Below are 24,947 nucleotides of genomic sequence, written 5' to 3' on the forward strand. Positions count from 1 at the left end.
CACCAGATATTCCCAAAAAAAACCCTTCAGAAGTCACGTAAAGAACAGGTGCAAACAAACAGAAAAGGAGCCCTCGCCTTATGGCAATAAGGAAACAGAGACATCACGGCTACCCTTAGAGCTTGCATATTTATTGAACAAATCCTACTAAAATAGCTAAAATACATTGGGTACTTGTAGTGCATTATTAAAGATCACATTGTTACAAAAGCCTGCATTTTCAGCAGTACACAACTGCAACTATACATAAATGCCACAACTGCTGAATATTACTTCTTGCTATATATACAGCACAGTAGACGCATCTAATCTATTCGAAAATAAAATGTACAAGAAAAGGGATACAGAAGGTAGGGAAAGGAAAGAAATCTAGGAAGTGCAGTGCATGCATTGGTATTTAACAGTCAGAAGCTAAAACAGTTCAGAACAAGGCCTGCCCTGTAAAAGGAAGAGCTAAAAGACAGTTATATAAAAAATTAAGGTGGGCTTTCAGACTGTGTCTAACACAACAACACTCCATGAGTAGATGATACTGTTTAGTTTCGTGTTTTGTGTTGTCTTGTATTGATAGGAGTCTGGGAGCAAGAACAAAAATGTAAAGTCCACATGTCGACGGTACCGTGGAAATGTACTCTTCCCCTTTAGGACTTCTCCTCCCAGAAATTTCCTGTGTTTTCCTTATTATATCCCCTATTATATGGATTTGAAGAGGACATTAAAACTTGTCCCATCTTCAAAAAGGCTTTTTTTTTAAAAAAAAAAAAAAGACAAAACTCAGAAGAAATTTTGAGAGGTTGGCGGAAAATTATTGCTCGTCTTCCTCCGTTAGGTGGATAGGAGTCAGAAAGGAGATTTTACGTAAATTACAGTTTTGTGATTGCTCCCACTATAACTGCATGTTTGTGAGTGGACCCTGATAGGGAATCAGTTCCTCACGTGTACACTATAAGTAGTTACTCACCTACAGCACTGAATAAGAAAGCCACACTGAAGACACAAGTAAACAAGTCAGTCCAGTCTAAAGAACAACATTCAGAAAAACAAAGTACCAACACCTTCTCAGAACATGGAAATAAAAAATAACTCCATCAGAGCTACCTTGCCAAGGAGCATATTTAAAGTCCAAAATAGCACCATTCATCAGTGTCTCAAATCCCGTGGCAGCATCACGATCACTTACCACAAGGAAACCATGAGTTTCATACTACTTCTATACATCAAAAGAGTACATGGATAAAATATAGAGATATACAGACAATCGATGAAAATAAACTACTAGTCTTGTTACATCTAAATGAAAAAAAAGGGGGACTCTCAGCCTCTGCAAGAAGCAGTTTGGGATGGTGGAAATGGAGAGAGCAGTTTACCGGTTGCGTGTGAGCAGTGGAGTTTGAGTAGTGGAAGACATTGCTGTGGTAGAACCAGGCCTGAGGGCCCACCTGTAATGTTTGTAAACATGGATTCACAGTGTGAAATTCTGAGAGCTTTCGCTTGAGTCAGAATGTTAAAAACTATTTTTTATGGTACACGTTTGTCCCCTGTTATTCTCTAAAGCAAGGCTCAGAGTCCCATAGTTTCTTCTTACACTTGATGATTTACACAGAAACAATTCCCAATATATGACACCACGACCTCATCAAACCCATACACCATATGTAATACAAATGGAGAAATTATGATTAAAAACAGTAGAGGTAATTGATTTTGGTGAAATGGTGTCCATAGCCATTTACTGGAACGAGGCATGCCCCTTCCACCTCACTTTTCTTCTTGCGGTTTACTTCCTTCGAGATGGGGAGACTTCCCTGCGGAGAGGAAAAAACAGTATTAGCTGTGCTTCGTCTGTTCGTCGGGGTCCTCCCTTTTCCTTTCCTAAGGTTTCCATAGTTCCCTAGCTTTAGTTCAGAAGTAAACGTCTACCAAGGATGGCTGAATCAACTACAAACACTAATGCCACGGAGAGAAAAGGATTGTTTAAAAACCAGGCAAGCCTTGCAGCACCTGAGAAAACGCTTCAGCTGGGTAATCTGGACATTCGTTGCAACTGGGGAGACCCCAATTATCCCAGCAAAGTTACAGGAGAAGAAGCTATGGAGCAACAACCCTTTCTGCAGCTCACCATTGGTTGTACATCCTTACACTATTCCACAAAATTACTTTTCTCACTCCTGACAAACCAAGACATTTCTGTGCCCTTCATAACAGGTGGGACAGCTCGGGTCTAACACTGCACCTGCAGGTGCTGTGTGTGCAGTAGTTCTGGTATATAAACATGGCTGAAAATGAGGAACTACCTGTTTTGCACACGTGAAGCACAGCAGGCAGACACAGTGTCTCAGTGTCATGAATGCAAAATTCATGGCCACGAATCGACAGATCGCACCGAGCTCCCTTGAAAATACAACTCAGTACCAGCTTGGGTAATCAAAAATCTAACGTTAATGGTATTACCTACTGATAAATTAATTTGTTTCCTTGCCTTTTTTAACCCCCAAGCTCTCTTTTATGGCTCCACTTGTCCTTCAACATAAAAATGCGTCTTAGTCATGAAAGGTCATCTTATTATTAAGAGAACCTTTTACAGCTTAGACCTCTCAACTTTTAAACACCTTACAGCTTAAGCAGCTAGCACACACTAACAAGTGACTTTCCTACAGTACTTCATTGAACAAAGCACTCTAAAGACACTGTAGTGTGTTACTTGTCTCTGGACAAGCCAGGAGATGGTGTGCTGTATTAGCCAGCTGCCTCAGGTAGGTTTTCGTTAGCCATACTTAACCATTCACTGGCTAAATTCTATGCCTATTCAGCAAAGGATTTAAATATATGTTTCAGTTTAAGCGTCAGAAGGAAGCCCAAAGGCTAAGCACGTGCTTAAAGTACTTTGCTGATGCTATGCCACTGTGGGATCCTAAACAAAAAGAATTTGTTTAGCTAGTAATATATTGTAAAGTTACGGAAAATATCTGTGCATTTTGTGTGTAGGAGATCAGAACTCAGAAGGTGTTTTACTGCTTTTATTGCTTGGGACATGTTTGTTGTACAAGCAGATTGCCTTTAGTTTGTTTAAGAAATTGAAGTTATCTTCTCCAAGTTCAATTTTTCTAATGTGAGAGTTGTGAATTTCTGAATTAACAATTAAACACACAGTGGTCTCACATCTACTGAGAAAGTGCAATTTTCAGCAGCTTTCCTTTCCTGGCTCTGCAAAGCTGTAATTTTCACTGGAATGTCCCTATTTGCTACATTTACTTGTGCTGGGAATGAAGTCAGCCCATGGCTCTCCCACTGTCTTTATCACAGTTTACAGGATAAATTCTGCTTTCAGGTAGATGAACTCCCCCCGGGGTTCTGCACTGCATGCAGCCAGGAGCATTTTTCAGGCTGAAAACAGAGTAAAGTCCTTCTCCATTCTGGGCATCAGAAATGGAGAAACTGAGTAGACTTCCAGTACACATGCAGAAGGGCTCTGCAAGCCAGGGGAAGAAATAGGAGCAGAAACATACCTTGCCTTCCCTACAGCCAAACTGGGGATTTTGCAAGAGACAATTTCAGAATGAAAAAATAACGTTTAAATTTTAGTGACTGCACAAACATGTTTCCTCACAGGACTCTAGAAAATTCCATCCTCGTGATAATATTTTTGCTTTTCTGTTGACTAAATTTGCTACTTGTGTATCATTACAGGATATGAGAAGAAAACTAGAAACTTACACATGCAAACAGGCACACCACACAGACCAAAGGTCTGGGCAAATTTCCAAAAGCATTGTGTTGGGCAGTTCCTTTTCAGCTGTGAAAACAATCTCAGTCCTGAAATCCTGCCATACAATCATAAGATAAAAAGTCCCATATGACCCTTCTAGGTCTAGAAATAAATTGTCTTTAAGAAATGTATCCTTTTATATTTGTTTGTTGCAGGAAAAAAGAAAAAAGAAAAAGCACTTCTATCTGAAGTAAGAGTTTCAAAAAATATATTATTTTTACTTTATTCTTTCAGTAGTTCAAACTGTTTAGTACTGAGCATATAAAACTGTTGAGCTGAAGGACTGAGCACTTTCTGCAGTCATCTTCAGCAATTTACCCTGATTAATTTTATAAGATGGATGAAAAAAATTAGATTCCAAAGACACACTGTTTCTGTTAAGGCTGATACTCTGCTGGAAGCTAGATTGTGTGCAGCTAATATTCAAGTTCCTTTTGAAGATCAATTGTGAAATAAAATTTGGAGCTAGTTCTAAAAACTGGTCTTTGTAAGCACATGCCAAGTGTCTTTTGAAGAATTACATAAAGGCTAGAAAAAATGTATCATATTTAAAAAGCAGGAACCCAATCACTTTAAAGGAAAAAAGTATAATATTTTTGCCCAGTTGAGAAACAATTACCCCTTTTGATAATCTTTTTTAAGCTACATACAGCATAAAAGCACGGCTATTCATAAATCCAAGATAATGCAGCATTGTTACTAACTATGCTGCACATAGTTCACATTTTCATTCCTGTGTTTCAGGAGCGACTTTGTATAATGATGAATGACAACTTACTAAAAGCTGCAAACTTAAAATTTTGAATAAAAATCATCTAGTTAACATACAGCTGATGCGTAAAATTGGCAAATTCATTTAATATAAGTATGACCATATATAGCATATTCGCCGTAAACTGGCATTGCTATCAGCCTACTCTGCTGAACTTTTGAAATACTTCAAATGTTAAGAATGGCAGTACTGCCATATACGTTAATTTAAAGATTGGCATGCTGGCACATGAGTCTGGAAATAGCAGACTGCAAATAGCCCAGCTATAAATTTTAGAAGCTCCTTTATAAAGAAAAAGTGGCGAAACTATAGACATAGTGTTATCCAGATGGAATAGCAGAGTTTTGCTAACAAGGAGCTGGAGTGTAGATAACAATTGAAATTTAATCAAAACAATTATCCATGTGCTCTCTCCTTTACTTACCTGCCTATATACATTTTTTTTCTGCCAGATTTTGAGTCAGTAATGAAAGGGAATAGGAAAATAAAACATGTACATTCTGTGGTTCTGAGTAACTGTTTTATTTACCTACTCAAATTTCATATCCAGTTTCACATTTATCAAACCAGCAATGTTAACAGAGCAAAATCTTATGAATCTTGTCTGACAAGCCACATCTTCTGCATTTATGGTGGGGTACTTCTTGTCAAACTCAGATGAAAACTACCGTGCTTTGTATGGTTGTTACTCAAGCCAGGTAAAGCACAAGCAGAAAACTTAACAGAAAAAGAGAAACCGTACCACCTCCTTCCTCCTCCTGCATTATCATGGACTTTCTTATCTGCATTGCTAAGAGAGAATTGCCAAAATCAAGTATTCAAAACTCAGATGTCAAGCTTGTAAAATCATGAGACAGGCTTAAGAAATATGAGCTCTTGAAAATTAGTATGTTTTCTTTCTGGTATGTAGCCAGCAAGAGTCCATGTTTTCTGCAAGCCTGAAGGCTAAAAACATCTTTTTAAAATGAAAGCTGAAATTCCCAGTTAACTGCCTGGCTCAAGGAGCCAAGGCTTTAAGAAAAACAGAATACCATGAGACTCGTGATGAAATCATGAGAGCTGGCTACTCTCTTGAAGCAGTCATAAAATAAAATCCATTCAACTTTCAGTGGTTAGGGTGGTTTTTTTTCAAAAAAACTTTCATGTTAGTAAACTAATAGATGAAAGAAATTACACAAATAACTTTACCTTTGGAAATCCCCCATCCCCTTGGCTGGTTGGAAAGATTTTCTGGCTTACCCAAATCGTTAACCTTGGTTGATAAACCTGTAGTGACAAAAATATATACAATTTCTTACTAACAAAGACAGATTCATTGAATGCAATCAAATGGTGTTCATGTGACAGACCGCGTTACTAAAAATGAGTCTAATGTCAGCTTGGCCCAGAGATCTAGCTGCATTTTATGCTCCATACATATTTTTGAGTACCCATGACAACAAGATCTGTCCATAGAGTATTTCAACTACACTTTTTATGGCAATCTGCATTCAACAGGCTTTTTTAAAAAATCATAGGATTTTCTTTAAATCTCTTTAAGAAATTCTCTATAAGAGGATGTCCATACTAATGAAATTACTGGCGATATTGTGAGACCACATGCCCATTCTCTTCTGCCAGAAGTGACTGGCAAAAGACTATTTGTTGAAGATTATTTACTTTTGCTGATAACTGCAGGAGACAAGTGCAACACACCTTTGATAATCCTTTTACAATGAACTGTTAACTAGAACTTATTATTTTCTAAGATCATTGACACAGCTATAATTCTGTATTACCATCCTATATTTTAGACATTGAAGGAATTCCAACACATTATAAAAGACATAGGATAAAATAGCTGGCAGCAGGATTTAATGTTTAGGGTACTGGACTATGACTGCTATTGGAAAATTTTACTATGGAAAATGGGTAAGATCCAAAGATGGCCATTGACTACAGCGGGAAGCTAGAGTGAATAACCTTAATTACAGAGAATCTGAGCTGGAAACCTCCTGTGCTTCAGTTTCTCAACTTCAGGGTTTAGATCAGAGCATTTCTTCATCTTGCTCTCATTAAACACTGAAGTCGTCAGCTACAAATTGCATACGATGCCGAAGATGTTAAATGTATTCTCCTGCTTGGTCTGCCTCCTGGGCCTTTGGATTTTTGTGATTGAGCTCTTTCCGCACAATAACTGAATGTCAAACTGTCAATGTTTTGCGCTGAACATTATAAATCACAACATTCAAGCTTGTTTTCACTTTGGGAATCAAAACTTGCCTTGTTACTTAAATTTCTATTGGACTGGCTTTACTTAGCTGCTTAATATTGTATTTATATTCAAACCTGAGGAATGTGTTCACTTCTGTGCAGTCGCATGTTGACTATTAGATGTCACAACTGGACCAGACGTAGCTTGGAGAAACTTTCATAAGATTACTTGAATCATTTTTCCAAGAGAAAATCCTGAACTCTACTATAAAGTACGAAACAGAGGAGGGAAATTTAAAACACAGAGCCTAAGGCAGTGCCTGCCTTACACTCTCCCATGATTTTCCAGTGTGCTTTCTACCAATTAAAGCATCGGATTTTATTTTGTATTTTAGATTACCATATGATCCCAGACAACCCAGCTAAGCTCTGGGTATGGCTGGCATAGAATAACTAACACACAGGACAGGGCACTCTGTTAATTCATCAGTTACTGTTCACATGGAATATTTGAGACACTTGAATGAAAGACACCAAGTAATCGATGAGCTCTCCTGTTGCTATTTATAATCACTGACTACCCATCCTGAGAATATTTGCCTTGATTTTATTGGGTAGTCATGTTCTTTGTATGAAAACTCGTAGTGGGAATCAGTGATAACAGTTCAGCTCTACCACAGGACATGCGTGCCCAAAACAGCAAAGTATACAAAAATGTGTATTTTCCAATAGGAGGAAGGAATAAGCATCAGAATACAATATTACTCATTATAATGAATATGAGCTTCTGTATTTTCCATGGAGTCTGAGATGTAGTCAGTCTAGCCTATAGGCCTTGTCATCCCTATTAATAATTTAATAGGAATAAAATAAGCACCTGCAGTTGTATGACAAAGAAAGGATCCTCAAATTCATAAGAACATAGAGGGACTGCAGTCTGAGGGTGGATTTTGGGAATGGAGCAGAAGGAAAAAGGTATAAATCATAAAGTATACTCACAACTATGCTCCAGGGTTAAAAAAAAAACCCCAAACCAAAACACAGCCAAACCCACCACCACGAAAAAACCCTACACAACCTCCCCAGCTATCTTTCACAGTAATTTTCTGTGGAGAAAAAAAAATCAGTAATGTTCCATTTTCTTAGTATCTCTTCAAAAACAACTACCGTGGCCAATATTGGTAGATAATAATCATGTGGACCTACTCCACATGCAGTAACTATTCTGCTATAATTGTACCAAAGCCCTGAATGGGCAGCCAAAGGATTTTAAGTATCTGCCTTGTGAGCAACGCTGAAAAGCCTGGGAATCATGGTTTGGATCCTGGCTAAGTCAAGGAAGATTCTGGAATGGAAAAAACATGCTGGTGTAGAAAAGTCCACTCAGGACTTACTACAATCTGACAGGAGGAAAAAAAAAGAAAAAAAAAAAGGACCTCTTGCTGTGCTACATGCTTGTAAAATGCAGAAACTACTTAGATGTTCAAATATACTGAAAACTAGGGTATTAGAAAAACACAGCAAAAACTTTTAGTCAATTACAGCAGCTCAAAACAACTGATATTTATGTTGCAAGATGAGCTATATGGAGAGAAAAAGTGCAAAGCAATGCACCATTACAGAGTAGGATGTAAGGCTTACAACATTACAGCTGTTAGTATGAAGCAAACACTTCTAAATAAATGCTTCCATTGATACACACCATATTTTCATTTCTTCGTACTTCCTGTGTGACTTATGTGAGCACAGGCTTGGTTTACCAATCCTACCGAAGTATCAGGATTCAGAACAGAATTAATGAACTTTAGGATGGACTAAAAACCAAAGTTACTGCGAATCTATACAATGCATAAAAGTTGTATGCTAACTCAAATTGATAGCCTCAGTATCTGATAATCATGAGGAAAAAAATCAAGCCAGTAAACTTCATCCATAAATTATCAGAGTGGATCACCTCTAAACATCTGACTAACAGAATTACTACCCTTGGAAGCTTGCCTTCCTGGCAGAACATGTGATACACAAAACCATTCACTCCCACTTTGAGAAGTCAGGGGGAAAGAAACCCACTGATCTGGGAAGTGCTGTCTGAGACACTGTTTTACAACAAGAAGCAATTCTGCCGAAACATCGAGGCCAACTTGAAACAGGGAATTATAATCTATGAAGAATATGTTTTCAATTCTTTAGCCTTCACTCTCTTGAAAATATACAAATAATAAAAATTAAGATTAAAAATCAGAAAAAGTAAACGTGGAGGAAAATAAATGCCTGGTGTGTTCATCAGCTTTTACAGGATCCAGACTCCAGAACTACTTACTGGTACTTCTTTTTTTTTTTTCCAAAACCAGAAGGATTTCTAGAATAGACTCTTATTTTCTCCTCTGCCCAACAAACCGAGAAACTTTTTTTTTGCTATTGCAAAGGCTCTGTTTAACCAGCATTTCAAAACTTCAATGCCTATTCTTCCATTTTAAGCCATGTCCTCTTTAAGAGCAATAGTAGGGGAGCACAAATTTTGCCCAGCTTTAAAACACATACATAAAATAATTTTAACAGAGATGGACTAAATCTACTGCAGCAATCACACAAAAATGCTAAAATTAATTTCTTACTACCCACTCTTCATTCCTACTCACTAAGAGCATCTTTCAAACATTCAGACACATCCATCAGGAACAAAAAAACCACCCAGATTTAAGGCATACTAAACTTAGTAAAATAAGCACACTCCTCTTAAGGTTTTCATAGTTAAGAAACAAGAAAAGCCCTGGGACTTACTTTTCCTATCTGGTTGTTTTGATTTGGTTTGGGTTGGGGTTTTTTTGTTTGGTTGGTTGGTTTGTTTGTTTGGGTTTGTTTTGTTTTGTTTTGTTTTATGAGGACTACAACTGAATTCTTGTTTATCAAGTCTCATTCAAGACTTACAGGAGTTGAATTACACTGCAGTCTGGATTTCCAAACTACAAGCTTAATGAAGAAGATTAACTGCTATGAGTACATTGGAAACCACCTTTTGAGAAGTTTCAGGTAACTTCTTTATCATAGAAACCAATTCTGTAGGGAGAAAAAATGAAGGAAAAAAAAAAAAGAAGGAAATTACAAGTACTCTAGAAATTCCCAATTCCAAATAAAAGGTGAACATCTCTAGTAATTCTGCACTAGCCTACCTAGGAGAGGAAAAAACAAAAAGAAAAGAAAGAGGAAAAGCTTTACTGTATGGATTAGCAGTCTAATCGCAGACACAGATGGCCACGTACTGAGGAACAGGGGAGTAAAACAGTAAAGGTGTGTGTTGAAGAGGAGGAAAGAAAGGGGCATGCTCTTCCCCTCCGCAGCACTACAGCTGCGCTCGTGCAGGTGTGGGCAGTGAGGGCCCTGTGTGTCTGTAGTGCCTAATCCGGAACAGAGCGCGGCCACCCTCTTGCCGTGCTCTCCTGGGGATGGGCCACGCAGCCAGAAAGGAATGCTGCTCCTCACTTCTGTACCTATATCTCTTTATCCCTATATTTCAGGCATTTTTCACCACCATTGCTCTGTGTTGCAATGACACAATCAATGGTATTAAGGCTCCTAGAGGAAAAGTTGTAGATTGCTTCTTTTGCAGCTAGTCTCAGCATCACTGAATGTGTCTTTCAGATTTTCTTTCCAAATTGAGTCCTGATGCACTTTCCTTTGAAAAATATTATAACATAGTTGCCTGCTAACTTGAAACAGTTATAACTTTGCAGGGTTTTTTTAAAGTTTCTTAGTTACCAGCTGGTTTGAGCTGTAGTGTGTTTTCCCAGCACATTCTACCATGCCTTCTCAATCCGCCAAATGCCTCCCACTGCAGTAAAAAGTTCTCTCCATAACCAACAGCCCACCGTTACAATCCAGATGCATAAACAGCAAATCTTACTGCACCACTGCTTGAACACCAAATAAATCATTGTTAAAAGAACTAATTCATTTTAAACAAAACTGGAAGGAAATCTTGTGCTAGGATCAATGCATTTGCTTCAGTGCAAGTGGTAAACTAATGCTCCCATCTGCAGCAGTTTATTTTTAACACTGTGAGGGGAACATTATGAAAGCATATAATATTAATGCCCACCGTGTTCCAAACCTAGCGCACAGGATTTGATAGAGGCACTGTCAGCTGAATGGTTGGTGCTTCTCAAGAGTTTAGTTGGGTGGCAGTCTGCTATCAATCAGCTTTGTCTTCTGAACCTTGTGGAGCGGGCAATGACAGAGCTACATCAAGAGAGCTCATCACTACTCCTTATTTCAAAGAGTCAGTGAAGTTTTGATGAACCTTTGTTATATTTAAGAAGTTGTACTCACGATCAAATGGGACGCTGCTGTCGTGACAGGCTGACTCTGAAACAGGCTCAGTGAGGAAGCTTTCCCTATTGAAACACCAGAAACCACAACTTGCCCAAATTAATTATCTAAGCTTAATTATTTAAAGATACTGTGAACATGTGGTTTAGCAGGTGTGAGGCCTGCCAATTTTGTAAACTTGATCGCTTTTTTTTGTGTGTGGCTCCACATTACAAGTCTGAGCCTCTGTTTAAGATGCAGTGACAGTTATGCCCGATAACCTGCCTGCACATTTTCGGTACACTGACAGGGCAGCAGGTTTTTTTATCAGTCCTGCTTTCCACATCAGTGCCATGAACATCCAAAAATCAGCAGGGAGATAAAAAAAATCATTTACAATCATTTCACCTGGTTATTTCCACACAGCAGATAAAGACAGATAAATGGTTTGAGAGAACTGATGAAGAATTACATGATCATTACTTCTGCTGGCCCAACTTTGTGGTGAGCCTCTACCTGCCATTACAGTAAGAACTGATACGTGGTAGCAGAACAGTAAATCAGCAGAACATAGAAGGACAACTGCACACCTGAACTTGCCTTTGACTTCTGTGCGTCAGCATCCTTTGCTGGTTCTGCCTTTTCTTGGGGAAGATATTACTGCTGCTTTTTATTCCTCCCCATCTGATGACTCAAACTCACAGCCACATAGAGATGAAAAAGCCTAAATGAGACAAGTATGCTTTTCCTTGCATCCCCCTCTCCATGCTGAACATGAATTAGCAAGTTTATTCATTAGGGTTTTTCTGCAGTCCTTGTTCATCACTTCTTCAATTTCTGTCAGTTTCACAGAATAGCATGTCATCTGCTCCTTGCCTACACAACATAAGGAAGTGACCTTGGAAGAGTTTTTTCTGGATTTTAAGTACAAAACTTCTCATATAAAGCCATCTTCATTCACTGTTCCTTTCATTGTTCTTACAGCTTCTATTCTCCAGGGTACGCTGAAGTGTCTGCTCCTATGTAGTCTCCTACCTTAGCTCATCTGCATTGCCTTCTTCAAAGAATTCACTCCTGTCCTCATCCATACTATATACCTTGCATCTTTTATATGTGTACTTGCAGAATCCCATGACATATATAAGAAAATTATCTGAGTGACTGCACAAAATTTTCTAAACCATGCTTTTAAGACTAATGGCCTCTACTGCTGCAGACCTTCACTGCAGGAAAGGATGCTGGTAGACGGTAAGCACTTGGAGCGGGCATGTTTTTCCAAGAGGTCTCTTACGTGACTACTGGCCTCCAAAACCGACTGAGTATGGTGTTGAGGAGTGGGAAAACACAACCTAATCTAGCTTGAGTGTATAGTCAGCATACTCCTGCCAAATTCTTTAGCAGGTAACAACCCTCAACAGAAACTTTGTCTTCTGGCACACATGACTGAAGGAGGTTAGTTATAGAAAACATTAGAAAACATATAGAAAAGATTCCTGGAGAGGAATCCTCCCCACACCACCTGAGTGTAATGCAATTTTTAGGCAGAGAGATTAATTTGCACTTTCCTGCACTAGTCAGGATGAATCTAGTTTGTGTGTTACAAGTGCTCTCATGCTGCTTTTTTACTTCATTAATATGCAAAAAAACATTGCAAAGCTTTGTTAATATTTACCACGCATATGAAGAGTAAAAGAAATCAAGTGCTACATTGTGAATACTGTCATAAACGTTCATCCAATTTCTGACTGAATTAATGAATTTAACAAAGATACTCATTACAAGAGTATCACACTCCTTGAAAGGAAAAGAAATGCAATTATTCCAGAACAACAATAAGAAACCAATGTATATTATACAGAAAGTTCCATTAACCAATGCAATGACTGCAAACTACTTTATTCCACCAGTAAATTTCTATGCATGGACTCTGAAACTGTAAAACATTTCAGAAACTGAAATAACCAAATAAGCCCTCCAGAAAACCAAACTCAAAACCCAGTGCAACCCAACACCTTTTCCACTTCATTTTATTTGACCAGTGGTCAAAGCTAGCACTAGTGGTAGCTTTTGTTATTTCACTTAACATGCACACAGAGAAAAACAACAGTAACAAGCCCGATAATTGAAATGGTATTTGAGTTTTCTGTCAATGACATATGAGTTTGTAATTTGCTCTTCAAATGCAATAAGGTAATGAAAATTTTAGTTAGTAACCATTTGTATCTACACCTAAAGGTAACATCAGAACAAGAGTAGAAGCAAGTTTCTTGTTACAAAATCAGATGAACATGCAGCATGAAAGCAAAATTCAGGACCAAAGGCTGCACAGTGAAGTTCTTCAGGTGGTTTCATACCTAACACTGACAAATTACTGGAGCAACAGAGGAGAAAGAAAAGCAGCATGGTCACGGGATTACCAAAAGTCCATTTAGCCCAGTCCTCTCGCTCCATTGAGTTTTGATCTTAAGGGAAAGACCAGCAAGAACAGTGGCCAGTAGGGGAATCCTGAAGAAAGAATAAGAACAGAGACAGCCCAGAATAATGCTCTCCTGTGTGCTCTCTGAGTTCCCACCTTCCAGTTTTGGGGTATACAAAATGTATACACCAAGCTGAAACCCAAGACATGTTTCATTTTTTTAATTCCCTATAAATTTTCTAAATTAATGGTCTGAATACTGTAACTTACAGAAGACTTCATACACTGCTTTGGATGAAAACTGTTTTGTTTGTTTATTTAAATTTCTCACATACCAGAAAGATGACCAGAAATCCAACAAGCGATGCTGTTCTCCAAGTGGCGGCAAACTCACTGCCTCTGCCGACTGCTTTCCTGCAGAGCCCAGCCACAAAACCCTTTCCCCTCATGAGACACCAACCTCTTGCCCAACCAGCGTATTTCAGGCAAGTATTTAAAGCCCCAGTGGTACTCTTGGAAATGGGAGACAGAGGCAAATTGTACAGCCAGCACTTACCTCATTAAAAGAGATGTAATGACCACAGCTGATGGTATTGTAACAGGTGCTGTAAAGCATTATGGTACATTTACCTGTAGTCACCATGTCACCAGCATCTAGCATCATTTAATGTAGCTTAACTGCTACTCCAAATACAGAAACACAAACTGTATCATATATGTTCTGTAGGCTGAAATTAATAAAATACCCATGAGTTCTGGGACTCATCTAAAGAGGAGACGTACAGGAAAAGAACTGTTCCTGACAAGTATTGTTTCTGGGTTTTGCTCATATTGCCATATATAATTACTTAGCTGAGAAATTCAGGGTAAGGACATTTACCAATATTTCTACAGGATTTTCTTCTGCCAGCAGGAATAGAGTTATTTAAACTCATACTCTTTCACAATGGAGATTTATCACAGATACAGTCATGTTAAATCAAAGAAGGAAGATTTGCTCCTCTCTAACTTAATCACTTTAAGAAGCATTATGATGCCAATGTGTGCCTTCTAAATGCCGTAAGAATTCAGGAGTTCTTTCCGATAATGTACATACTAAGGAAGGCTTATAGCACCTTCAGTGAAAACACACGAATTTCTTGTAACTTTTTTCAACTTATATTCCCACACAGGTATGCTACCCTAGTAGAGAGACGATAAGGTTAGTGTTAACAAAATTAATCCAGAAACATTTCTTCCTGCAGGATGAGAAAGTGCTACCTGCTCTGAGGGTGTTTTTCTAAAAAAAAATATGCAGTATTTACAAAGGAAACATCACGAATCCTCCCAGGAACTTCTACATAGGGATTCATTCACTAGTGCTACCACGAATTTGACAGACCAGCAGTCTAATTTGAAAGTCATATAACACTCAAACAATGATTCATAGTATCATTCTACATTAAACATTTGAAAAGAACATCTTTGCACCTTTCCAGATTGCACCCTCAACCAGTATGGTCTAATGAGGTGAATAAATATTTGAAATAAAAACAAAATACAAATATTTAAAAATATTTTTATTAAAGTATCCTGTCCTAGTCAAAGATACTAACTGAATTATGTTTTATTAAGTTGTTCTAGGGCTATTAAACGTAGTTCCTCTCCCTCTTTTTAGCCATACACACAAGGGTCAGAGCTCAGCGGTGGGACAGCAGTATTCTGATACAGAAAAAGAGAAAAGATTGTTGGTGTGGGATTTAGACACCAAGACTTAAAAATCAATGTCATGACTGCAGAATTTCAAGCCATACATTAACTCTTATTTCTGATTTTCCAAGATTTCAGCCTTTGCGAAAAAAGTTGAGTAAAGCTTTGTCCTGGACAAAGCATTACATAAACCTCCAATTCCATGTGTCAACACAGTTCTGTTCAGATAAAGTATGCCAGTGCTTAGTTAAAAAATCTTAGCACCCAGAGCATGCATGTTTGTGACTGGGTAGAAACACATATATAGAGAGCTTTTGTCTTTTAATGTGCATATGAACTATATCACAGAAATATCCACAGTATCTACAGCTTTTGACAAAAACCTACTTTTTTTTAACCTCCACTTCAAATTTTTCTAGTCATAATCAAGTAAAGGTGTTATTTGCTGCACAGCTGAACAGCTGACTTGGCAGAAATATTGCAAAAAGTGAGTTTGTATTTCTGATGATCATTTTGTAAGTTGGAGTCTTTAATTCTCCCTAACTTTTCAGGAATCAAGTAGTGTTGAGCAAACTGCACCCAATGTGTTCTTTGTGCACAATACATAAACATAATAAAAAAGCACAACATACGCATTCGAATGTCCCTCTTAAATACTTCTCTTGACCAAATTCTGCCCATGGCTACACATGAACAGAAGAGGATTTGATCTAGACCTATAGCTCCTATGCAGTTTTGAACTACCATAAAGAAGTTCCAGTTCCAGATTGGGTAATAATCAATAAAGAATTATGAGTTTTCTCATGCCAGACCAGGAGCTGCATTTGTCCACAGTGTATCTAGTGTTAGGCTGGACATAATGTCTTATCCTAGCGTCTTGTTCTTCTTATTCTTCAGAGCATATAAAAGGTTCAAAATGATGTTTGCCTCTGCCAGACCAATCCCAGGCTCTGTTCTCCACAGATAATCCCGAAGTTACGAACAGTTGTTCCAACTACAGTGAAATATTTTATAGACACAGAAAATTACAGAATGTGTAAAGATATCTGCATATAACTCACTGGACGAAGGTTTGTAATGCCTAAACTTGGATGAAATCTTAAATATAAGTGTTTTCTCTTAAATATCTTTACCAAACTTAAGTGATCTTACAGATTTCTCTATGAACTGCAGAAAAAGAAATGGGATGGTGACTTTTTTTTTCTCTTCAACTAAATGCAGGTTATCGTTTCTTTCTCTCAGACTTGACGAAAAGCTTCTCCCCAACTCTTTTGTCTCTGAAAGGTCATCATCCCATTTTTCTCTTTTTTCCCCTCAAGTAACTACAAAATGCAGAGAATGCAAATGACAGAATAACCTCAAAACTGATCCAGTTCAGGCAAGGGTATGCTACAGCAAGTGTTGAGGCCAAATGACCTCCTTCCAGGGCCTTTTCGCTTTGGGATGACATAGATATACTGTACACACCTAGCCTAGACATTTCACACCACTAGTGCTTAAGAAGACCTCTAATTGTGGTAAATTCATGAGCTGCTCTAGAATATCTTTTGTTTATTTTCAGGTAGGTCAAAATTAAATGATTAAGGACATATCTGTTTACTGATATACACTGTTATTAGTGTTATTAAATTCCTTAGCACCTGCACTGCAAACTCTTACAGATGAACTTGAAGTCCAAAAATGAACTGCAATGTGAGCAGGAGAAAAAGACAAACCTGAGTGCTTCAGAAGAAAACAAACAGACCATTTTGTCAAGTGTCTAAAATGCCTGTTTGGTTTTCTTTCTTTAAAAACAAACATTTACCATTAAAAAAATCCTTTCCTGATTTTGTTAAAAGTCTTCTTTCAGGTCACAGAAAACTGGAATTAAGACTTCCTTACTCTCACTCTTTTGACAAGATCCTTTCAATGACTGGATTACATAGGCCAAATAAACTTTAAAAGCAATTCTTTTTTTTTTCCTTTTTAGTTAGAGACTTTTTTTTTCCTTAATTAGCACTAAAATCTAAATGTGTATTTTATGACACACAGCACCTTCCTTGAAGGTGGTATACAGAAATTCTAGCATTTCAAATAAAAAGAGCAATTAAAATCAGGATTTTATGCATTGCACATAAATATAGAAGATTCTTTCTTCTTTTAGGCAGTCACTTAGGGAAATATACACAAGTAAGGGCAGATCCTCAAATGGCAGGTGCTCTTGAGTAAGATGGCTGAAAATGTCCATGAGTTAAAATTATAAGAAGAATAGAAAGTACTCTTCTGCCTTTCTGTTTCTCTTTACATTATTGATGAGGATATTATTATAAGGTCCAAGAAAGACTAATTAACAAGGTATGAGGAAATCCTAACTCTAAGTCTAGAAAAAGGAGAAGCAGCATTGAAAACTAACCTGCTAAGTTATTTGCTTTTACTTGGAAGCAGTTTAAGAATAAAAACATTAAGAACTAAGAAGGTAAGACAGTGAAGTTAAACCAAGAATTCATTTATTCTCACTCAACAAGTTTATTCTAGTCACTCTTAATTTTGCTGTAAGCTTAACTAAATAAATAATGAACTTTCCTAGCAAAGGAATAAGGCAGCCATTTTCCCCCTTTTTTAGGATTCAGTTCAGCCTGGTAAAATGTAACAGCTAAATTTTTACTGACCAGTGAGAGCAGAGTAGAGCCTTTGCATATGCTGTTGTATTACAAAAAAAAGTAAGCACTTTTACAATTGGGTATTTCAATGTGGAAAGTGTTGACATGTAAAGAACAATTTTTCCTGAAAATTAGAATGACTAAGGAGACACTTGCAATAAATACAAGAAATATGCCAAAGACCAGTGCATCCACTACTGCAAGGAAAGTATGTCAGTTGTCTGACTAAAAATTATATTTGCTGTTACTGTGCCAAAACTGAAAAAAAGGGGAAAAAATGGTGATGGTAGAGGAAGAGATTCTGCCAAGTATCACATCTTAAGCAAACTTGCAAACTGGGGCAAAATCTATTCTTTCTTACATTGAAATTCTGATCAACAGTCACAAAAAAACCCACAATTGGGCCTTTTCATAACAAATAAAAAACTTTTCAAAAACAGCCAAATTAAATTTTTATTTATGCTACACTGCAAAACAAACAATAGGACTAAGCAGGTGGGGGACTACATTTTATTTTCTGCATTTGGATAGTTTTAAATTGTATTTTATGTTCTGGTCCAGAGACAGGCTTTACAAAACTGATTTCATTGACTACTACAGGAACCTTGCTAGATTTATAGAACCATCTGCTGGTAAAAATCAGTGACTATTTTATGCCTAAGTAAACTTAAAATAATCTTTTGTTCCATAGATAGGCATATATTGCACATAACAGCCTGCATACCATCTAAAAATGTGGGCTGATTGTCACCTTGGTGTTGGTAGGAAAACAGTTGCCTTATCCAATATTCCACAGTTGTGTGAACAAAATGTATTTTATCATGATTTCTATTCACAGTATAAGTGAATCATTTCCCTTTTAATTCCCCACCCCCAACTATTCATTTATACACAGATAAGCAAAGCACTTTGATGAAAGTAGGTTCCAGAATAGACTAAAATTCCAGAATTTGCAAGTTTATTTTTGCAGATAGGAATGATATAAAACAAGGAGCCAAAAAGAAAAAAACCCTTATAAGATTACATATTTGCTTATTTTAAACATCCTTTGATCATCCCTCCCTCCCAAATCAAAACAACCCCAAAGAACCAGACAAGGATAATATAATTAATGCAATTAATTTAACCCAGTCTTAGTAAGAATACGTCCCTGAGAAGCTCACACTTTGGAAAATATTCTGTGCTACTGTACACCCTATGCAATGCTACTTCAGACAAGCTATTGTCCCATACAAATAAACAGATTTTTCACCATGGTATTATCATGTAGTACCCAAAATACATGCATTCAGACATGCTTCAGTGATAGCTGCATCTTCAATCAAGAATGCTATATGACTACACAGCATCTAAACTAATTATAGCTACTTTATGTACTTTTTCTGTAAAAAACAATTTTATTTCTCCTGCTGATTCTGAGACCATCCTTCTCAGAGATTACCGTATTTAGAGAGTATTTGAACGTATAATGTTTCGTCCTTCAGATTACATATTTGTCAGCACTAGTATCTCAGAGTATAACAAACGGGCTTTAATCAGTAAGAACATAAACACAATTAGCACTGAAGGAAACAGGTCATTGTTGAATATTGTTCAATAAATACATTCCAAATAAGTGCCTGTAACTTCAGTTAGGCTGAGGCCTAGCCATTTTTTCTAGAACAGATTTGTATCACAAAGGAAGGCTAACCTTCTGAAAAAAATTACCAAATAATAAGAAAATTTAGTTTGCATCTTATGTACTTCCCTGGCAGATTAACATTAAATCTGCTTCACATAGTAAGTGCAATGACCTATTTCTTCTTTTTGGGCTGAAATTATTGGATGTTGTTTCGTCTACATGTATTCCTACATGTGTTATGATGTGTATTTTTCATAATAACCTGAACAATTCTCGTTTCAATTAAATAAGCCTTACTGCACAAAGAGGGATTTCAGATTTTTATTCAAAGAATGCAACACACGAGGTATTCAGAGTACATCTGTCATTGTACGGCAAGTCCCCACAGCCTCAAAAAGTATGTCTTATAAAGGTCATAACTATAAATGGGTATTGGGGATGGGGAAAGAAGGTTTGTATTTATACAAGAAATTATTGATTCTTTGCTAAAGCAACTAATTCTTACCATTTTTAGATTCTGTTAAGTCTTGGGATTGCAGTTTCTCTCAAGTAGCACAAGGAGAACAATCTGAAAACAATTTCAAAAAATAAAAAATGAAAAAAAAAGTAATTCCAACTGTCACAATATTTAAAGGTATTTTTTGCCAGCATAACAGTGGGTGAGCCAACTATAAGCTTCAGTGGTTAAGATTAAACTCATGCAAATTATTCTAACCACATGTGCACTTATATATCATGCATCTCTGCACTTCAGTGGTCCGTAGGCTTAAATATAGGACAAAGGAATCCCTGGTACCTGGATTTGCAGAACCCTATGCTATTCTTAGAGCTTGGTGCATCTCTGAAGAGCACAATAGTTAATGGTGAGCACACCAAAAAAATCAGTCAAGAGGACACAAAACCGTCATCCTATGCTTACTGTAAAGGTGGACCATTGTTCCCAGGCATGCTACAAAGTGTGTTTTTTTGCAATCAAGAGACAAGTATAACAGTGTCAGGCTTTCACTATGTAATGGCCCAGAGAATAGGTATTTTTGGAAATGGCACTGCATTACATAACCTCCAGTTTTCTCTCTCTGTTCCACACACCCCCCTATTTTAAATAGGGAGAGGAAAAAAAAAAAAGAGTAGGTCCTACCTCATTTAAATGGTACCTTAAATTACCACTCTCTTAACTGACTGAATTTGTAGCATGCCTCTTTTATCAGTTTTTATACACTGATAAAAATTAAAGTTCTCTTCTATTGATTTCTTACCTATAGTGTGCATGTATGAAATGCAATTAGGTATGAGTCATATGTTTACACAGAAACACAAACATACATATTGGATTTAAAACTGCAAACTCATATATCTATAAATGTACACAGAAACGTTTGAAAGAAAGCACATCACTAAATGTTCACCAAAATATGGTTGGTTTTGTGGGTTTTTTTCTGAAAAGAACCACCCAAAATTTAACTGCTGCACATGCAAAAATGCAGAAGGCTGTTGCAAGAATGACTGCTTTCTAAAAATAAACCCCAGCAGCCTGAGAGGAATCCAGTGTCAGGGCGGAGAAGAGGGAGATTCGTTTTACAAGAGAGAAGAAAAGAGATGAAAAACCAATCCTAGAGCCCTGCATGCATGCTAAAAAAGCTAAGTGCATTAGGTTCAGAAATGCATTTTGGTGTTTGTGGAGTGCAAAAGCAAGAAAAAGGAAACAGTTTTAGAAAAACACTTCTCATCTCCCCTTGCATGTGTGCAGAAAAATCCCCAGCCTAGAAATCCAGCCTTAAAGCATAAAGACAAAGAGTTAAATACATATACTGCACGTTTTCTCATCTTCTTTAAGAAAGGCTGTTTGGAAATGTGCACCGAGAGGGGGAAAGGCAGCTGCAGCAAAGTCCAGCTAAGGACAAAAGGAAATGAAAAGAAACAAAGAGAGAGAGAGAGGGAGAGAGAGAGAGAGAGAGAAAGAGAGAGGATTAATTAAAAAAAAAAATAAAATTCTGTGGATTGGAATTGCATATACTTACAGACAAAAGCCCCCGCTCCCTGCTCACTTTCTGTCCTTTCTACATGATCTGAAACACAAATGTGGATTAAAAAAGGGCAGCATGCTACAGAAGGGAATTTATAGTTGGGGGAGTGGAGAGAGGGTAGGGGGTGTGGGGAAGAATGACTGCACCTCTTCCAAAGTGCAGCCTTGGAGAAAAAAGAAAAAGGGGTGGGGGTGGCTGGGGGAAAGTCTCTCTCTCGCTCCCTCTCTCTCAGGCTGGATTTTGGTTGCCAGCGCTGGTTATATTGAACAATGAGCTAATTCTGATGGCAGCTGGCTAGCTGCCAGCTCTCCCCCACACACCCCCCCCCTCCTCCATCACCTCCCCCCCGTCCCCTCCTTACACATACACACTCCCCCCGCCTGCCCGCCCGCTCCAGCCCGCCTTCCCCCCCCCCCCCCGCCCCCCCGCCCGCTGCTGCAGCGCCAGACTGCTTAGTCTGCAATAATCCGCAGCCCCACGTTCCCCCCCTCTCCGGGGCTGTCTGGGAGCCAGGGCACCGACCGCCCCGCCGCCGGCCGGCCGCGCTCCGCCGGGCCGCGCCGGGGCCCATGGCGGCGCCCCCTGAGGCGCTGAGGGAAGGGAGGGGGGGGGTGGGAGCCGTTAAGCAGTTAACCGTTAGCCGTTGGCGCGCGGCCGTTGGTGTCCCCGCACCCCCCTGGCAGCGGCGCGGCGCGGGGCCGGGCGGCGGCCAGGCGCGGAGCGGGGCCAAGGCGCTGCACAGCGGCGGCGGGCGGCCAGCGGGGCGGGGGGGGGGAAGGCAGCAGCCACATACTGTAGTAATAACCCTGCAGCGGCAGCAAAGGGCATCTGAGGAGAAGGGGAGGGAGACGGGAGGCAGCCGCCCGCCGCCTCGCCTCGCCTGCGCCTGTCTGGGAGGGGGAAGAAAATGGTGGGCGGGGAGGAGGGGGCGCCGCGGCGTGACACAGGCGGGCGGGGACCGGACCCCGGCGGCCGGGCCAGGCGTGGGGGGGTCCGCCCGGGGCTCTCCGCTTCTCCCCCCCGGCTGCCTGCGGGGAGGTCGGCCGTCCGCCGCGGCAGCCGGGGAGGCGCGGTGCTGCTGGGGCTGAGGAGCGCGGCGAAAGGCGGGAGAGAGCGCGGGGCGGCCCCGGGAGGGCGTGAGGGGAGAGCGGGCGCTGGCCGCGGCCCCGCAGGTGCAGCCGGGACCCGCGGCAGGCCCGGCTCAGGCACCGCCGGGGGTGGAGGGGGGCGTGAGGCCGTGACACCGCGTGGAGGGACCAGGGGCTCGTCCCGCAGTGCGGGCACACGCCAGCGCTGCAAGGGTAGCCTGCCTGCCCCACGTGTACCTGCGGGACGGGGAGAGGCGCAGCCCAGCGGCATGGCGCGGGCGATGTACGCCGGGTCTGTCAGGGAGGGGTCCCAGGAGGTCTGCAGGAGCCGTGTCAGTTCATACGTTATCGGAAGCCGCCCCGGTTGTGGGCGCAGGGGCATAGGAGGAGGGATGGGAACAGCCAAGTGAAGTGCTGCGTCGCGCAAACAAAAGGCTGGGGCTACAAAGGCACCAGGGGGAAACGGAGCAGTGTAGGCACGGCGCGTTAATGAAGAGCGGCGGTAGACGGTACGCTGCTGCACAGTCTCTCCCTAAAATGCCGTACAGTGACATGGCCAAAAAATAGAGAACCAAGTGGTAAGAAGCAGATGCCCTGTTACCCTGCAGCGTGTGTAGGTACCTTCCTCAAGGTTAAAATGAACGAGGCAAGGGTGATTAACATGGTATGAAATCATACAATGCTGCAGGCTAATAGATTAGACCTTCTCTGTTAGGCCCAGGTTTTGAGCAGCTTTTTTATTTAGCTCCCCATGAAACTGCATTTTGATGTGGTCCACATAGGACTTCCATTTGTTGAGTGGAATCAGCTTGCTAGCATGTGTCTGCACCTTCCTGGCCAGCTTCTACATCTCTGGGAATGCTTTGCAAGCCTGTCAGTTTAAGGAGAATTCAGCAGCTGGAAGGGAGAAATATGAAAGCCCCTGATATTTAAACCCCTGGTAAGCTATAACTAATTCTGACTTCAATGCATTAGGATCAGATCATTAGCCTCAGAAATACATAGTTACTACTGCTCATGTCAGTTCTCCTGCCTGCCTCCTCCACAGGTTGTCACCTACCAACTGCTAGGACTGAAGCAAGTTAGAGGTTGTACATTTAAACTTTTTCTTGAGATAGTAGTATTCTTTTACTGAATAACAAATACTGGTCCAGTGCGGGTAGCAGCCCTTCACCGCACACACTCGGGTAAAAGCAATGGGTTCCCGTTGGCTTAAAGTGCATCTTCTGACTTGAGGAGTATGTGTCCTAGCTGCTGAAGTGTCAGAAATTCACCACCTGTAGAGGTTTGGCACTGGGGAATGAAACTAGATACCAAAGACATAACTGTGCAGGAGGTGGGAAGCCCCTAAGAATGCTGTCACCTGACACTAAGGGGACAGATGGGTTCTTTTAGGGATCCTTGGCAGAACGATTATGGCACTAAATCATAGTTACAATTAAAGCTTTATATTCTTAATAGGATATTATGATTAGTATAGCACAGAATTGATTATTAGAATGGCACAAGATTTCTACGAGCAGGATCAATATAGTACAATCTATAAGTAGCGTAATACAGAATTTATAATACAGAATAACTTATAATTTCTTATTACCTAGATCCTAACTTATGACTTCTCATCACTTGAACCCTTTGCAGATCAAGCCAGACCTTAATACATGGTTTGCTGTATCAGTATAACAATCATAATCTAGACTTGAAAATCATATGAAAGAATATGAGTCAGTAACTCGATCCATGGAGGATGTAGATGACGGTGGAGGCGTCCCTGGCCACCAGAGGGTCCTGAGTCTCACTGTTGTCCTGGTTTGAGGTAAAACAGAACCAATTTTCTGATTTGTAATTTTACTTTTTAGCTGGGCCTCTTCTAACTGACTAAAGTCTGAAATTAACAGCATATTGTTCAGACACTGTTCACTCTCAGAGTGATAAGACCCGATTATAGCAAGGGATGGTACGCAGAGAGGCTCTTGCTTATACTTATTGCTAGAACAACCAAGGTCAGCTCACTTCGCTGTTTGCCCCGTTAGGGGTTCAGAAGCGGAGAAGCGTAGAGGGGTCTCACCTGCAGGGAGGAGCAAACGGGGCAGGTGACCCAAAACTGACCAACAGGGTATTCCATCATGTGCATCACGCTTAGTATAAAAGCTGAGGGATCAAGGGGCAAGGCTGCTCTGGCTCGCTCTTTCTTCAATGGCCAACGTCTGAGGAGGTCTCAGAGCCTCAGTTCGTCTGCCTTTGATCCCGATCCGAGCATTCCTGACTCTAGTTCCGTAATTCAGCTCCTGTCCGCCGCTGACTCCAGTCTGGGACTTTCCCTGTGTCTGCTGGTGATGTAATTGTCATCCTGGGAGCTGGATACGGTTTTGTATATATTGTATAATTTTTTTTCTTGTTTAATTTTTATTATTCTATTATTATTTACTATTTT

At 39.9% G+C, this 24,947-nt stretch overlaps 1 protein-coding gene across 3 annotated transcripts; it reads right to left on the minus strand.

Moving 5' to 3' along the window:
• Nucleotides 1-111: 111 nt before the first annotated feature.
• On the minus strand, nt 112-22,235 carry NREP (neuronal regeneration related protein). 3 transcript variants are annotated; one of them, XM_074570603.1, is made up of 5 exons: nt 22,219-22,235; nt 21,420-21,467; nt 19,907-19,969; nt 5,727-5,804; nt 112-1,805 (listed from the first exon to the last, which is right to left on the minus strand). In XM_074570603.1, exons 3-5 carry the CDS (start codon nt 19,907-19,909, stop codon nt 1,680-1,682), a joined length of 207 nt encoding a protein of 68 aa, XP_074426704.1. In that variant the 5' UTR covers nt 19,910-19,969; nt 21,420-21,467; nt 22,219-22,235; the 3' UTR covers nt 112-1,679. The 3 variants fall into 3 exon arrangements, with proteins under 3 accessions (XP_074426704.1, XP_074426703.1, XP_074426701.1); XM_074570602.1 differs by lacking the exon at nt 22,219-22,235 and adding an exon at nt 22,060-22,078; XM_074570600.1 differs by lacking the exon at nt 22,219-22,235 and adding an exon at nt 21,572-21,754.
• Nucleotides 22,236-24,947: the final 2,712 nt, after the last annotated feature.

Source organism: Larus michahellis, chromosome Z (assembly GCF_964199755.1).
Source record: "Larus michahellis chromosome Z, bLarMic1.1, whole genome shotgun sequence".
In the NCBI taxonomy this organism is placed as follows: domain Eukaryota; kingdom Metazoa; phylum Chordata; class Aves; order Charadriiformes; family Laridae; genus Larus; species Larus michahellis.

Coding starts and splice junctions, on each gene's coding strand:
- NREP (XM_074570603.1), bottom strand. Junction 1,806..5,726: donor GGGATGGGGGATTTCCAAAG/GTAAAGTTATTT, acceptor TCCTCTCCGCAG/GGAAGTCTCCCCATCTCGAA.